We start from the raw sequence: 16,289 nt of genomic DNA, 5'->3' as shown, positions 1-16,289 counted from the left end.
GGAAAAGCAGTCCGTAAAAGAGCTACGATTGCCAAGGAAAGAAGCTTCACAGGAAAGTTTGTGGGTCTCTTAGCCAACAATTAAGGAGACCAAGATTGGTTGAGCCAAAGCCACCATTGCTGTCCCATGTGGTCGTCCAGGAATGGGATAAACATATGGAAGCCCTGAGGTTCTACCACATCGGTCAGTTTGATGATTTGGGATATGTTTCAAGGGAGATGAGCGTTGATTCTTTCTTATTCCCAAGTTATCAGGAGTTCTTCCTGTCGAATCTCATCGGGCATTGTGCGGCACAATTAAGTTGCCAAAACTATGCCGAATGGGGACCAACACGGAAACTGGATTGTGGAGCCCATCTGGCATCATTCAGGCACATGGTCTATGGAGGTTCTCAGTCATCCAGGTCATGGTTACCCCAAAGGTGCTTTTTCAAGAGGCAGCTGGACTTCCTTGACCATGAGAAGTTCAGTTCTGAGAAGAACTGAAGAAGCTTCTTGGATGAGAAGCTAAACGTCTTCAAGGAAAAAAACAAGAAGTCCAGTTGCCTCTTGAAAAAACATATTTTGGGACAACCATGACCTGGATGACTGAGAATCTCCATAGACAAAGGATAAGAAAACCAACCAACCAACCAACCACCCAACCAACCAACCAACCAACCAACCAACCAACCAACCAACCTTGGAGGAAATAATAGCTTTGAACAATCAGAGCTTGGGTGTTAAGCACAGCCAAAATTGCATCAGGAGAAGAAACTAGGTGCAAATTATTGTTGGTCGTGGCATAACAATAAACAGCTGAAGGAAATGTCTTTTGGGGTTCCCAATCCCCAGGTCAAGATTGTCCCAAAGGTGACTCTTCAAGAGGCAACTGGACTTTCTTGGTTTTTCCTTGAAGACGTTTTTGCTTCTCCTCCAAGAAGCTTCTTCAGTTCTTCTCGGAACTGAACTTCTCAGAGCTGAAGAAGCTTCTTGGAGGAGGAGAAGCAAAATGTCTTCAAGGAGAAACCAAGAAAGTCCAGTTGCCTCTTGAAAAAAGCACCTTTGGGACATTCAGTCTTTTATTCAGATGCAGGACTATGAAATGCGATGAAAATAATCATAATGTTTTCTAACGTGGCCGTCCTCCCATCTCTGCTTCTACGTAGCTTAAACATTGGTAATCCAGGTATATAAACATCTCTGAAATAGGAATTTCAGCTATTCTATCGAAGGGGGGAGGGCATCAAATCCAGAAAGAGAGATGCCAGCAGCAGTCAAAGTTATCTCAGCAAGTCCTTCAGCTGGCAGGTGTCACTAAGGACAAAGATCTGATGTGGGATTACCTCGTCACCCATTTTTCCCAGGCGTCCTCGGTTTCCTGGTTCACCCTACAACCAAACAGAGAACAGTCAGTCACACAGAGTCCTTGTGTTTTTGCAATGGACATCTCAACCCTTTAATCTTCACTCAAAAACCAACCAACCAACCAACCAACAACAACCTATTCTACAGGTAGAAAAACTGAGAGTGTGAAATCTTGATCTGTCCCAACTTCCAATTGGCCCAACTTCATTTCAAGTCAAATTCGTCGTTCCCAAGATTTGATTTCTCATAAGACAGTAGAGGCGGAGAAAACCAAAAGACTCGTGATGTTTGGAATACAAAGCCCATCAGGAGCACGTTCCCTGGAATTTATGGGAGCTGCAGTTCAATGCATCTGGGGAACATCAAGAGGTCTATTTCATTCATCTCTCCCCACCTCTTTCATTTCTCTTCTTTTTCTTCCTTGGTTTTTCCAAAATGGTATTCTTCAAACATTGGGTCTACACCTCCCAGCAGAACCAATTAAGGGAGGCCGTTGAATGGATGATGGGAGATGTAATCCAACTGGAGAGGACTGGGTTGGGGAAGACTCTAAGTAAAGAAGTAGGACAGAGAGCAAACCATACGCAAATGATTTTAGCTCGTTTCAAGCTTGTTAATTAACGGATTAACCTCAGATCACGTCCTAGCAGAGAGTGGGTAAGCAGAACAAATAGGAATTTTAGCCGTTCAGTTATCTTCAGCTGCGGAAAACATCTTCCCACGGTGATGGGTGATAGGTTTTTTTTTTCTTTTCAAAGTTACATCTTCTCCATCATCCACTGAAAAAAAATGCTGAATTGTTCCACAAATGTTGAATTAAAAAATGACCGAATCGTTCTGCATCTGTTCAATTGAAAAATCGCTGAATCGTTCCGCAATTGCCGAACTGAAAAACTGTTCAATTGTTCCACGATATTGGAACAACGAAACAAAGGACTAGGGTTAACATGATAGCAATCTTCCAGTATTTGAGGGGCTGCCCCAAAGAAGAGGGAGTCAACCTATTTACCAAAGCACCGGAATGCAAGACAAGAAGCAACGGATGGAAACTAACCAAGGAGAGAAGCAACCTAGAACTAAGGAGGAATTTCCTGAGAGAGAGAACAATTAACCAGTGGAACTGCTTGCCTCCAGAAGTTGTGGATGCCCCATCACTGGAGGCTTTCAAGCAGAGACTGGACAGTCGTTTTTCTGAAATGGTAAGGATCTCCTACTTGAGCTAGACTAGACTAGAAGACCTCCAAGGTCCCATCTAACACTGTTATTCTGCATTTTGACATATTCTGCATTCTTCCAATATCTAAGGGGCCAACACAAGAAAGAAAGGGTCAACTTATTCTCCAAAGCACTTGAAGGCAGGACAAGAAGTAACGGATGGAAACTAACCAAGGAGAGCAGCAACCTAGAACTTATTTCCTGATGGTGAGAACAATTAACTAGTGGAACAGAAGTTGCCTCTAGAAGTTGTGGGTACTCCAATACTGCAGGTTTTGAAGAAGAGACCGGACAGCCATTTGACTGGGTTGTTATAGGGTCTCTTGCTTTAGTACAGGGTTGGACTAGGAGACCTCCAATTTCCCTTCCAACTCTGTGGGTCTGTTCATTGAAAAACCCTTTTCCTGATCTTGGATTAGGATGGATCGCAAATGACACTAAAGGCATTCTTTGAAAGAGCTTAATATGCAGCATCAGATTCAGGTTGGATTCAGGCTGGGCCAAAGTATCTTTGTACCATAACGTCGGAAAATGGAGAAAAGGGTTTCAAGAGGAAAACCTAGCTTTGGCTGCCCAAGAAAATTCAAAAAGCAAAATTTTGCACACAATTTTCTGCACAGGAGGAAGTGTGTGTGTGTATGAGAGAGAGAGAGAGAGAGAGGTCTGGGTCAGAAGCAGCTGCCTTCTCTCAGACGCTGCATTGCAAAAGCTACTCTGTGAACTTTTGAGATGTCTCAGCTTCCAAAGTGCATTAAAAAGAAATTAAAAAGCTTTTGAAAGAATGGCCAGCTGGAGAGAGAGAGGAAACCTATTCGGTTTAGGGATACTGCAAGCCCAGGAGGCAGAAGGAGAAGGAGAAGGAGAAGGAGAAGGAGAAGGAGAAGGAGAAGGAGAAGGAGAAGGAGAAGGAGAAGGAGAAGGAGAAGGAGAAGGAGAAGAAGAAGAAGAAGAAGAAGAAGAAGAAGAAGAAGAAGAAGAAGAAGAAGAAGAAGAAGAAGAAGAAGAAGAAGAAGAAGAAGAAGAAAAGAACTGTGTGTGAAATGAAAGTGACAATTTCAGATTCAATTCACACATACACACCAAAGAGCTCCGTTAAAATGTGGGCTTTTTTTTTTTTTTAAAGCATTGCGTGTTTGGAGGCAGGAGGTGGGAGGACTTCAGCCATTTTTAGCAACTTTTTCAATTGCACAATTTTTCTATTATTATCATTCTTTCTCTCCCTCTCTCTTTCTCTCTCCCCCCTCCAGGAAGGCTGCCCTCGATCACACAATTAACCAATTTTTGAAAGAAAAGAACAAGCAAGGGGGAAACGGGCTAATCATAAAAATTTGCTGTGGTTTGCAAAAATATGTGCAGGGTTCTCTCTGTCCCAGAAACCACGGTGAGTCGTAATTTCCAGACAAGAGAGAGAGGGGGAGGGAGGGAGGGAGAGAGGGAGAGAGAGAGAGAGAAGAAAAAAAGGAGTTTTCAAGAAAGAAAGGGAATGCAAAGGCCAGGAGAGGGTGAAATGCAACCTTTTAGATTTACAGCTTGGGAAACCCAAAAGGGTGACATTTGTTGGCAACATATTTGAATCTCCCATGGTGATGCCCTCCTTACCTTTAAACCTTCTGGGCCTGGTTTGCCAGGAAACCCCTTCTGCCCAGGGGGACCCTAAAAGGAGACAAGTTGCAGGTAAGACACCAAAGTGAAGAAAACCATCATCGAGAGCAGGAAGCTCTTGGCCCCAAGTTCAGCTTGAAGGTGAGAGTTTGAGAGGGGGCTGCGAGGGGAGAACTGGCCAAAAGTCAAGATGGAAAGCAATGCGGCCCAGTAATAGGCAACCCTCCCCTCTAGAAGAACCACCTGCGTTCTTACCTGTTCGCCTGGGGGGCCATAGGGACCTGGTGGTCCTTCATCACCCTGGAAGGAAGGGAGGAGAGGAGAGGAGAAGAGAGGAAAAGAAAGGAAAGGAAAGGAAAGGAAAGGAAAGGAAAGGAGGGAGGGAGGAGAGGGAGGAAAGAGAGAGAGAGAAAGGAAGGAAGGAAGGAAGGAAGGAAGGAAGGAAGGAAGGAAGGAAGGAAGGAAGGAAGGAAGGAAGGAAGGAAGGAAGGAAGGAAGGAAGGAAGGAAGGAAGAGATGGAAGGAAGGAGGTAAGGAAAGAGAGATGAGAAGAAGGAAGAAAGGGTAGATGGAAGGAAGGAGCGGAGGAAGGAGAGATGGACAAATGGAAGGAAGGTGGGAAAGGAAGGAGAGATGAGAGGAAGGAAGGAAGGAGAGATGCAAGGAAGGAGCGGAGGAAGGAGATGGACAGATGGGAGGAAGGAGGGAAGGGAAAGAGATGAGAAGAAGGAAGGGAGGGAGGAAGAAAAACAGGAGAAAAGAAAGAAAAAGAAAGAAAAGAAAAGAAAGAAAAACACATTTAATAGAAAGTTCTCCCTCAGCCAGGAGAAAGCACCCCACCCTAAGACAATCTAAATCCATTCACAGGCCGACTTAATCTGCAAGGGAGTCCAGCCATCTTTGGGGAAATCAATCTCTAAAATCTTCCAATGTTTATATATATATATATATATATATATATATATATATATATATATATATATATATATATATATGTATGTATGTATGTATGTATGTATGTATGTATGTATGTATGTATGTATGTAAAGATGAACACAATACAGAAGCCTGATGATGGCAGATGAGATTCTGCGGAAACGTTGCTACAACTTTAAAAGCACAACTATAATGATGTGGGAAAATACTGAATACCATACATACATACATACATACATACATACATACATACATACATACATACATACACACACACACACACACACACACACACACACTATATCTATATCTATATCTATATCTATATCTATATCTATATCTATATCTATCTATCTATCTATCTATCTATCTATCTATCTATCTATCTATCTATCTATCTATCTATCTATCTATCTATCTACACACACACATAAATAAATAAAAAAGGAAGACAGATGCACATCGTGGAGGGAGCAGCCTCTCACCTCTTGGCCAGGCATTCCTCGGGGACCAGGCAAACCCCTCGCGCCAGGCTTTCCCTGCAAAGGGGGCAGAAGGAGGAAAGGCTCAGCCAAAGAGAGAGGCAGACAGACCCCGGTGGGCCTGCAAAAACACGGAGCAAAAGCACGCTGCCAACACGCGCTGCTGTGGGACGGCATCCAATGTCAACTCTCTTGCCCAAAGGAGTGTGTGTATGGGGAGTGGGGGAGGGAGAACAACAACCGAAAAAAGAAATGGGGAAAGAAACTCCCATTCTTGGAGCCGTTCCAATCCAAACGAAATCTGAAAGCCGGGCCAGAACGCTCCACGGAGATCTCCGTGGTTCTCTCCGTCCCTCCCCTTGCCGTTCCCCTTTACCTCTTTCCTTGGCCACTGCCAAACCAACCCAAAGCCATTCCTTTTGCGGCACCCCCTCACCTTAATACCTTCAGGGCCGTTTTCTCCCGGAGGGCCGATGCTTCCTGGGAAGCCCTGGAGAACATCAAATGGAGAGGACAATAAGCGAGAAGACAGGAGTCCGGGGGGGCGGGGGGGCGTCAGCTCTTTGGAGAGAGAGAAGGAGAGAAGGGGGCCTGCCAAGTTCCAGGGGCCCACCAAACATTTTAACTTGGATGGTTACTTTAGGTTTGGTCAAAGGACCAAGGATTAATTAGCACCATATTCAACTCCCAGGCCGAAACTAAGCCGGAACGATTTGGCTCCTCGCATTAAGGCATAACCTGTTTCCAAGATCTCACTCAAGCAGATTTAAAATTGCTGATTCAAGTGTCAAAAGGGGAAAATGCAGATGTGGAGAGTTTAAACTCCGTTACCTCCCGTTCCTCAAGTCTCATCTTCCACTGCGCCCTAATAATGGGGGAAATGACCAGCCTGGGACTGCAGGAACCATTTGCACCACTCAGCTGACCCTGAGGACACAGATAAACCTCCAAGTGGCCTCAACGACCCTCTAAAAGGAGGCAAATGACCAGCTGTCTGCAAGGAGGATAAATCCTTCCATTCCCCACCATCCAGTCAGAGCTGAAGAAGCTTCTTCTTGGATGAGAAGTGAAACGTCTTCAAAAGAAAGAAAAAACAGAAAGTCCAGTTGCCTCTTGAAAAAAGCACCTTCGGGACAACCATGACTTGGATGGCTGAGAATCCCTACAGACCATCCTGGGACAGCTCCATTCAGAGTTACAGAGGTCCCATATCTAACTTTGAAAAAGACTATCTTCTGTCTCAGGAGCTGTCCAGCCTGAGGTCAACCAAATGGCCTAGAAAACATGCTGTGGTCTCTCTCCTCTGCTTCCTTTGTTACTTACAGTAGATAAGATCTTTTGAGGTTCATAGTCTGGATAGATTACATGAAGAAGGCCTAGCTCTTTGGAGGAGTCTATCGTGTCAACTCAAAATATTTCTATGGTCTTTTAGAGTTGCCAACAGAAAGGGAGGCGGAGCAGTGTGGCAGCTTGGAAAGAGAAAGTGCCTTCCATAAATAGTTTTTCAAAGATAGTTAACTAGGTGACCGAAGTTTCTGCTGTGCAAAATTCTAACTGGAGAGCATGATTGATGATTCTTGGCTATGGATGTGTCCCATTGGAGAATATGAATTACGATACACCCAGAGAAGTGGAGGGAAACCAGGGTCAAGGGTGACAATGAATTATGTGTCTCAGAGTCAGCTGCACCCAGGCAGTGCCAGACATGGTAACTCCCAATAAATCCTTTTGAAGTTTTGGAAGTTTGGCTCAAGACTCATGATTTAAATGGGGGTAACTGCCGGAATCCTGACATATAGTACCTTTCTACCCTGAGAAAGGCATTATAGGCTTCTTCTCTGAAAGGAGAGAAAGAGGAAAGAGAAGAAGAGGACAACCAAAAGCAAGATTGATGGAGCCAAATATTTTTGCACTGTTGGAAGATCTGAAGGACCACATGGTCCTGGAGAAGCAGAAACAGAGATCCGGAAAAGCAGAGGTGGCACCAGATACCGACTTTCCTTTGTGTTGACATTGTACTTTGGTTTCACTGGGATGCGAACTGATGGGGAGGGGAAAAGCTAAAGGGAAAAGCTGGGAAAAGTTCATCGCAGGAAACCGAACCAAATTGTGGATTACAATTTTTCTTGGCCCTCGAACCAAGGTTGTGCATGGGGGCCAGCGAACGTTGCCTCGTAGCCCAGTGTGTGGTTCTCCACAAATTCTGAGGTGGCTGCTTCCCCGCCTTTTTCTCAGGGCTATAAATCAGGACTTAGCGAGGCTGACAGAAGGCAGAAGTGGGCTTGGCATGGAGGAAGGGAAAGGTTATGACTTGCTCCTTAGCAGACCACATGATTTTGGAACGCCTACCCATATTTTTTTTTTCCGCCCACAATCCATTCAGCTCAAGGAAACAAAGGGAGGCACAGTCCAGTCCAAGGTCAACAAAGAAGAAAGATGACTAAAAGGGAAGGCAATCCAACCAAGAGAGGTTCCAAGCCTTAGTAAAATACCAGAAGTCTGACGGGAGGAGATGAGTGAAGTAGAGTGAAGAACATGTCTTCAACATGTCTATGGAGCTGAAGAAGCTTCTTGGATGAGAAGCGAAACATCTTCAAAGAAAAACAAGAAACTCCAGTTGCCTCTTGGGGGGAAAAAAAGCATCTTTGGGACAAACATCTTCAACCATCTTCCAAACTAGACAAGCAATCTTTCTTTAGGAACTGGAGAGGTTGGGTTGAGCTGGACCACCTTCCTTCTCCTAAAGCTCTAAGAGGACACCCAACTCATCATCATCATTTAACGGCCCCGTAATCCCTTGTCTGGACAACTGATCGGAGCTAGCAGAGCAGTTAATGGCCGGTTGCCCTTCCTATCACCAATGTGGAGCTTTGTTCAGCAGATATATTCTCATTATGGCCAGAGAGAGAAATATCTGAAGAGGACACCCAACTCATATTCCTAGTCTTTGCTCTCTTCTTTCCAAAGTCAGGGTTTTTCCAAAGCCACGTTCTGATGAACCTCAGATGCCATTAGTAGCTGATGGATCATGACATGAGTTTGCTCCAGCACAGCTAATTTTCTATCATTTGAGCTTTCCTTCTTAACCGGGGGCTCCAGGAATGATTTTTTTTCTTAATGAACAGCTTCCATGGCTTGAAAACGTTGGAAGCCACCCTTGAACTATGTTCTCAAGAACTTGACCAATGCAAGGCTCCATAATTTAGAATGCCACAAAACCACTATGTCTAAGTTGATAGTTCCTTATATTAAACATGCAGTGGAGAACTTTCTTCAGGCCACTGATCAAACCCAGGGTCCAGAGTTTTTATAGCCATCTCCAAATGGCCATCTTCAGATGGCCTGAAGCTCCAATTCCTAGCATTTACATCACATAATTCCTTAATAATGTTAGATTAGAATATTACAGATTAACAGAGTTGGAAGGGATCTTATCAACTCTTAGCGGCTGTATAGATAGAATTACTCTGTGATGATCTATCACTACTCTGGTCTTTTCAGTGTTGCCAAAAACTATACCGGCCAAGAATTTGAGCCACAGAAATCTCAGTTACAGATTTTTTTGCAAATAAATCTGGACTGCCATCCCTCAGAAATGCTGGAGGGTGTCCTGCTTGGGTGTGTGTGTGTGGACTAGATGACCAACAAGGTCCCTTCCAACTCTGTTACTCTGTTAAACCACAGGACTGCTCTTTATCTCTTGATCTTTATCTCTTTATCGTTATCTAGCCAACAAAATGGAGAACTCCAGATTAATGGAATGATCCCCAGAGGGGGAAAAAATCAACAAATCGGGAGGGTTTTTCATCAGAAAAAAAAAAAAGGAATGGTGGTGTTTTTTTTTTTTAAAAAACACCAGCTTTTTATTTAACTTCATCCCAATTTTTCACAGTTATTAGATAGGCTGATAAGCAGAAACAAAGCAAAACGCTAAAACCGTCATGCCAAAAGTCATCGTTCATTCACAGCGGCTCATTCCAGGATCTCATCACGAGTTCTTCAAACTCTTATTTCAACTAGAAAGCAAATGATTTATTTATTTATTTATTTTGTGCATGGCTGATGGAGGCCAACCAATTCTTCCTCCTATTCTTCTCCCTCACCTTTCTTGCCAAGTTTATAGGATGTTACTTTAACCATCGTTGACAAGGTCCAAATATTTAAATAGCCCTGGCTTCCTTTTGATGGAATTCAGTATTCACGACACGTTATTCTTGGAAATAACTCTATGTAGAGTTGGATCAGTTCACCATCTATCTCAGATATTGTTAATTCTCCATTGTTGTTTTTTTCCCACCCCGCTTGGAGATGCTGCCAGGAATTGACCTGGACTTGATTTTAGGACATTTTAGGTATTTTACAAGTGAGTAAATTAGCCGTGTGACGCAACCCTATGAAGCCCTCTTGGAAAGTCACTGCTAGGTTGTGAATTGGCTGGATTTATCTATTGCAATAAGCCAGGGTTGTCATCATATTTTGCTGAAAAAGCCAGAGCTGGCTGGATTAAGCATGAGTTGCTAAATTCCAAAGGGAAGGAATTGTATGCAATTAGCCTGACAGGTTAAGTCTATCTGGGAAGACTTCCAACTTCCCCGTTAATTTCCACCTTGGTTTGTCTGGACCCAGACATGCATTCGTGGTGCTGAGTCTGGGCCATATTTAACAAAATGAAATTCAATGTAGAGAAAAGTAAAGTCCTACACTTAAGCAAGAAAAACCAAAATTACACATATAGATTGGGTGAAACCAGGCTTAACAGCAGTAACTTTGAGAGGGATCTTGGAGTCTTAGTGGACAACCAGCTAAATAGGAGCCAGCAGTGTGCAATGGCAGCCAAAAAAGCTAATGCAATCCTAAATTGCATCAACAGAGAGATACAATCAAGATCAAATGAGGTACTAATACCACTCTGTAAGGCCTTAGTAAGTCCACACTTAGAGTGCTGCATCCAGTTTTAGTCACCACACTATAAAAAAGAGGTTGAGACTCTAGAAAAAGTGCAGAGAACAGCAACCAGGATGATGAGGGGACTGGAGGCTAAAACATATGAAGAATGGTTGCAGGAACTGGGCATGGCTAGTCTAGTGAAGAGAAGGACCAGGGGAGACAGGATAGCAGTTTTCCAATATTTGAGGGGCTGCCACAGAGAGGAGGGGATCAAGCTATTTTCCAAAGCATCAGAATGCCAGAAAAGGAACAATGGATGGAAACTGATCAAGGAGAGATTCAACCTGGAAATAAGGAGGAATTTTCTGATTGTGAGAGCAATCAACCCATGGAACAGAAGTTGCCTTCGGAAGTTGTGGGAACACCATCCCTTGAGACTTTCAAGAAGAGATTGGACTGCCATCGGTCAGAAATAGTGTAGGTTCTCCTGCTTGGGCAGGGGGTTGGACTAGATGTCCTACAAGGTCCCTTCCAGTTCTGATTATGTTATCTGTCTCTGCTTTGAAGAGTGGCGAATAAGGGGTTACTGAAAAAGTTTGCTCAGTGAACCAAAATGGCCTCTACGGATGACTGAAGAGTTCAAGAAATGAAGCTTTTTATGGATAGATAGATGACAGAGACGGACAGACAAATATATAGGTATCCAAATATGTAGATATTCCTCTTGAACAGGAGAGAAGAGTGGTAAAGCAGAAATATTTCACCTTTGTGAGGATGAAGAGGAACAGGGTGTAAAGATTTCAAAACATCCTGATTTCAGCACCCTTCCAGCGGGTCCTTTTGAATGGCATATTCAGAATCGGGAATAACTCAGCCTTAAGATATTTTACGCATCTCTAAATAATACAGATCCTTAAAAGAAGAAGCCAAATTGGAGACAGAACCTACCTCTGGGCCAGGTGAACCTGGAATTCCAGCTGGACCTTTTTCACCAACTCTTCCCTGCAGGAAACAAACACATGGGTGACCATTGAGGGTGACCTAATCTAGCTAGGAAGAAATAGGGAAGATAATATCTCCAGATATTGCTAACCATCTCCTAGTTTTTCCATTGGCCATGTTGATTCATTCATTCATTGATCCATTCATTCATCTGATTTCCATTCTATATCTTCTCCAGAAGATCAAAGCAATCAACACACCACTCCCTATTCAGTTTTCTCTACCATAACATCCCATGGGATTAATGATTAATCCAACATGGACTGCCCCAGTCCTAGTTCACCATCCTGATGGGTACTTCAAGAAGATCCAAGGTCTTTTTTGCTTTCCACAAAACAATTATGGATATCAGCCAGTATTTATTTCCATTTTTCCCCAGGTGTGTTGCAATGTGTTTGCTAACAAATCTGAAAGCACTGATACCCTCTTTTCCCCCATGGATTTGACCATGCTTTCCAATTCTTCTCTCTTTGGCTTCTCTTTAACTCTCATGACAATCCAAGGTTTACCCTAGAAGCTTTGTGGCCAAATGGGAATTTGAGTCCAGACCTCACTGTGTGGTCTTTCGAACGTTCTATGAAACATTTTCATGGAGATTCAAGAGGACAATCGGTTTTTAAAGAGTGCCTCAAGATGTCCTGGAGTTGAATTACAACTTTCCTCACCAATGGCTGTAATGATGGCTGATAGGAATCAGTGGGGGTATTCAGCTGGTTAGGACCAGTCTGGCGTACCAGTTGCAGTACGCAAAGCGTCCTCTCATAGAACCAGTAGGAAAAAATGTAGAATCCTACCACTGATAGGAATTGCATCCAAGTAACATCTGAAGGACCACAGTAGTGTTCTCCTCCTCACTCTAACCAATACAACGAATTCCTTCCAGGGAAACTCAAGCAATTACTTACCATTGGGCCTGGTTTTCCTCGTATTCCTGGGATCCCAGGCAATCCTTGGCTACCCTAAAACAGGGAGCAGAAATCTTCAGAATGGGTAAAGCTACCTATCCAAGAAATTAACTTGGTTCCAATATACTCTTAACAAACCGTAGCCTTCGGTCTATTTCTCAATCTTCCATTGATTCCTGTCCATCAAATGACTAATCACTCCCAAGTTAAATTGTTCTACATCTTGACTTGGCTATTTGTGTCAATTGCCAAATCGAACCTTTGATATTGTCTGCGAAAGATCTGACTCAGTAACGTTGCAGATTTTGCTTTCCCGCCCGGAGATCCTAAATCATTTTTATTCATTCAAATAAAATCAAGTCTTGGTCTATATATAGAGAGAGGGGAGAGGGAGAGACAGAGAGAGAGAGAGAGAGAGAGAGAAAGAGACAAAGACAGAAAGACAGAAAAAAGAAAAAGAGAACGAGAGAGAGAATGAGAATGAGAAAGAAATAAAGATTAGAAGAGAGAGAAAGGGAAAGGGAAAGAGAAAGAAAGAAAAAGAGAGACAGAGACAGAGAGATAAAGAGACAAAGAGAGAGAGAAAGAAAAAAGAGAGAGACAGAGAAAAAGAGAAAGAGAGAGAGAATGAGAAAGAAAGATTAGAAGAGAAAGAAAGGGAAAGGGAAAAAGAAAGAAAGAAAAAGAGAGGGAGAGAGAAAAGAAAGAGAGAGAGAGAGAGAGAAGAAAATAATTGAATTTACCTTGTCCCCTTGGAAACCAATTTCTCCAGGAATGCCTGCCATCCCTTCCTCACCCTGGATATACATCACCAAAGAAAGTTACAACAAATAACACACCAAGAACACAACACAAGTCCAGGGTTCAAGAGGGATTTTAGAGGATGGAGGGAAATGGCATGCTTTTTCGAGCTTTCCACAACCAGGATTGGTGGCAAAAACAAGATTAGAGCATGGCTGGCATAACTGTTGCATGAGGTGCGTTTCTTCAGAATGTGTTGTCTAGTGAATTTAGATTTTTGGACAACTGACTGGTATAATTAATCTTGTAGAAGTAAATGAAGGTGGAGGTGGTTGACTAACTGGGAAGAATGGAACTTGGGAGTTATTTATCCTCAAAAATGCACAACAGTGAAAGGTGCAATGCGGACAGGATTTATAAGAACTTCTAGATCAGCGGTCGCCAACCGGTGGGCTGCCAACCGGTGGACAACATTCCTCCTTCTCTTCTTCCTCCTCCTCCTCCTCCTCCTCCTCCTCCTCCTCCTCCTCCTCCTCCTCCTCCTCCTCCTCCTCCTCCTCCTCCTCCTCCAGCTTTTGCAAGTCAGCAAGACACAGCAGATGGAATAAGTTACCATCCAGCCTTTTCATCTGATTTGAGTTAATATTTCAAGACGGGCTGAGTCCCCTGGCAACAGAGCGGGTCTCGGATTGCCATGCCTTGCTCCATCTGAAGCAAGACGGGAAGTTTCAGATGCCACCAGGACTTCTTGCTGAAGGAGGAAGAAAGTCTGACCTCAACCGTTCCAACCCAATTGGGTTGGAAACCAAGAACAAAGAGGATTCCAGAAGACCTCCATGTATCCTGAGAACTTCTGTGTACCCTGAGAATCTTGAGCTTGGCCCAGCCCAGAGGTTGACACTCTGGTGGCTCCCCAAATGGTTTGCACTTGTCTGATCAGCCACAACCACAGAAGCCACTTAACCAAGTACATGCATCTGTAGAGGTAAAGGCCAGGTTTTTCTCCCCAAACTTCTGTTCCCCCCGCTCCCTCATTTTTGCCACCAACTGTTGTTGAACAGTCAAGAGTATATTAGTTGTAGAAAACTTGCAGATCCATGCTGTAGCTCTGGAAAGAAAGTGGAGGGCAATTAAGGGGAGAGGAGGAGGAGGAGGGGAGAAAGAGGAGGAGGGTAGGGAGAGGGAGAGGGAGAGGGAGAGGGAGAAGGGAAGAGGAGAAGAGAAGAGAAGAGAAGAAGAGAGAGAAGAGAAGAGAAGAGAAGAGAAGAGAAGAGAAGAGAAGAGAGAAGAGAAGAGAAGAGAAGAAGAAGAGAAGAGAAGAGAAGTATGGGACGGCAACAAGCTTCTGCATGCAAAGAAATCACAACAAACAATAAGGGAATATTCAGATCACCTTATCACCTTTCAGTCCATGTTCTCCTGGATTTCCCATTAACCCCTGATTTGAAAAAAAACAGAGAAAGAATCTCATATAACCTTCTTTCTGGAAGTCCTCCTCTGGACAGGGAAGGCAAGGAAACTTAAAAGAGGAAAGGCTTTCATCTAATCACGGGGAAAGTTCAGATCTAACCAGCTGGCCTGGAACACCACCAAAATTAAAACTGGTAGGCTGGATTTTGGAAACATGACATTGGAATTTAGGTCATCCTTGCTAAAAGTAGCCCTGGATTTCCCTTGCTATCCCTCTTCAGGTTATCACTCCTATTATTCATGTGGCTCAACCGCTGAGTCTCCTCAAGTTCTCCTTCGATTTCCTGAAGTGATCCTATCTCCCAGTTCTCCAGAGGAGATCTGGAGTCTACTAAGAAAAAGGACTTCTTCTACTCACCTTTAGTCCTTTTGGTCCTGGGAACCCCATTTCTCCAAGAACACCTACATCACCCTGGTGAGAGAGAAGAGGTTTAGGTTGGAAGATAGCCAGAAACACCTTCTGGTGCCTTCAAGAGCTACCTCTTCCATTTATTTTCTAAGATAAATCTTCTGGAGGTGGAAACCTAGGTAGATTGTAGGTTGTCTCACGCTACAAAGCAATGGCCCTTTTGTGGGTCTACAGTGTATGAACAATGCTGCAAAGTTCCACAGATTTAATGCCGAAGCAATCTCTTGTTTTTTACACACTCACGTACATAGAAGCAATTTATGTACAAGACAATGTCAAAGACAAGAAAGATTGTCTTTGACATTCAGAAATTTCGCAGAGTCTGGAGCACATCGACTAAGTCCTCAGATCGCCTCCAAGTAGGGATGAATGAACAGGATACTCTCTGACGGGGACATCACATGGCTGGAAGGTGTACACTGAGTTGGCTGTACACATCACATGGCTGTACACTGAGTTGGACCCTTCTGAAGAACAGATCCCTTCTTTGTGCAACTCTTCACAGGGGCCTTCTTGGAAAAGAGTTGGCTTCACAAAGCTGGCCAGGATAAATTAGCCGGAATAAAAACAAGCGGGCTCAGGTCTGATCAAACAATAGTGAATGCCCGCATGGAAAGATAGAAGTTGAATCACAGCCAGTGGGATACTCAGCTTCAAGGGGAGGAAATATGGGGAACTCAACTGGTGAGAGTATGGCGATGAAGGTCTAAATATTTTCCAACGTAGAATGTGTTAAAAAGGTTGGCTTTAATGTACATAGATGATGTGTTTCTCTTAAAACCCAGTTAAAGGTAAAGGTTCCCCTCCTTGCACATACATGCTAGTCGTTTCCAGCTCTAGGGGGCAGTACTCATCTCCGTGACAAAGCCGAAGGGACAGGTTGGGATTCCCCCCAACCTGATATTTTTCTGGAAGTCATTGAATCATAGAATTTAGAATTGTAGAATCGTAGAACTGGAAAGGACCTTAAGTAAAAGTAAAGGTTCCCCTCACACATATGTGCTAGTCGTTTCTGGCTCATCTCTGTTACAAAGCCAGCACTGTCCGAAGACATCTCCGTGGTCATGTGGCCGGCATGACTAAACGCCAAAGGCGCACGGAACGCTGTTCCCTTCCCACCAAAGGGGTCCCTATTTTCCTACTTGCATTTTTTTTTTTACATGCTTTCGAACTGCTAGGTTGGCACAAGCTGGGACCAGTCATGGGAGCTCACTCCGTCACGCGGCGCTGGGGGTTCGAACCGCTGAACTGCCGACCTTGTCTAATCGACAAGCTCGGCGTCTTAGCCGCTGAG

The 16,289-nt window shown here is 43.8% G+C and overlaps 1 protein-coding gene across 1 annotated transcript in view; it reads right to left on the bottom strand.

Annotated features, from left to right (window-relative positions):
• COL27A1 (collagen type XXVII alpha 1 chain) overlaps window positions 1-16,289 on the bottom strand; it is a 151,035-nt gene that overhangs the window by 65,799 nt on the left and 68,947 nt on the right. The window contains exons 15-24 of the mRNA XM_087944256.1: window positions 14,945-14,998; window positions 14,510-14,554; window positions 13,119-13,172; window positions 12,376-12,429; window positions 11,417-11,470; window positions 6,018-6,071; window positions 5,585-5,638; window positions 4,419-4,463; window positions 4,161-4,214; window positions 1,325-1,369 (exon numbers count right to left, since the gene is read on the bottom strand). Coding sequence (XP_087800382.1) covers window positions 1,325-1,369; window positions 4,161-4,214; window positions 4,419-4,463; window positions 5,585-5,638; window positions 6,018-6,071; window positions 11,417-11,470; window positions 12,376-12,429; window positions 13,119-13,172; window positions 14,510-14,554; window positions 14,945-14,998 — 513 coding nt within the window. The remainder of the gene's footprint in view (window positions 1-1,324; window positions 1,370-4,160; window positions 4,215-4,418; window positions 4,464-5,584; window positions 5,639-6,017; window positions 6,072-11,416; window positions 11,471-12,375; window positions 12,430-13,118; window positions 13,173-14,509; window positions 14,555-14,944; window positions 14,999-16,289) is intronic.

The sequence above is a fragment of the Notechis scutatus genome, chromosome 15 (assembly GCF_049901735.1).
Source record: "Notechis scutatus isolate UNSWTSFEM ecotype Mainland chromosome 15, rNotScu1.2, whole genome shotgun sequence".
Taxonomy (NCBI): Eukaryota; Metazoa; Chordata; class Lepidosauria; order Squamata; family Elapidae; genus Notechis; species Notechis scutatus.
The sequence above is the reverse complement of the archived record's forward strand: the minus strand, read 5'-3'. Positions and strand labels throughout refer to the sequence as shown.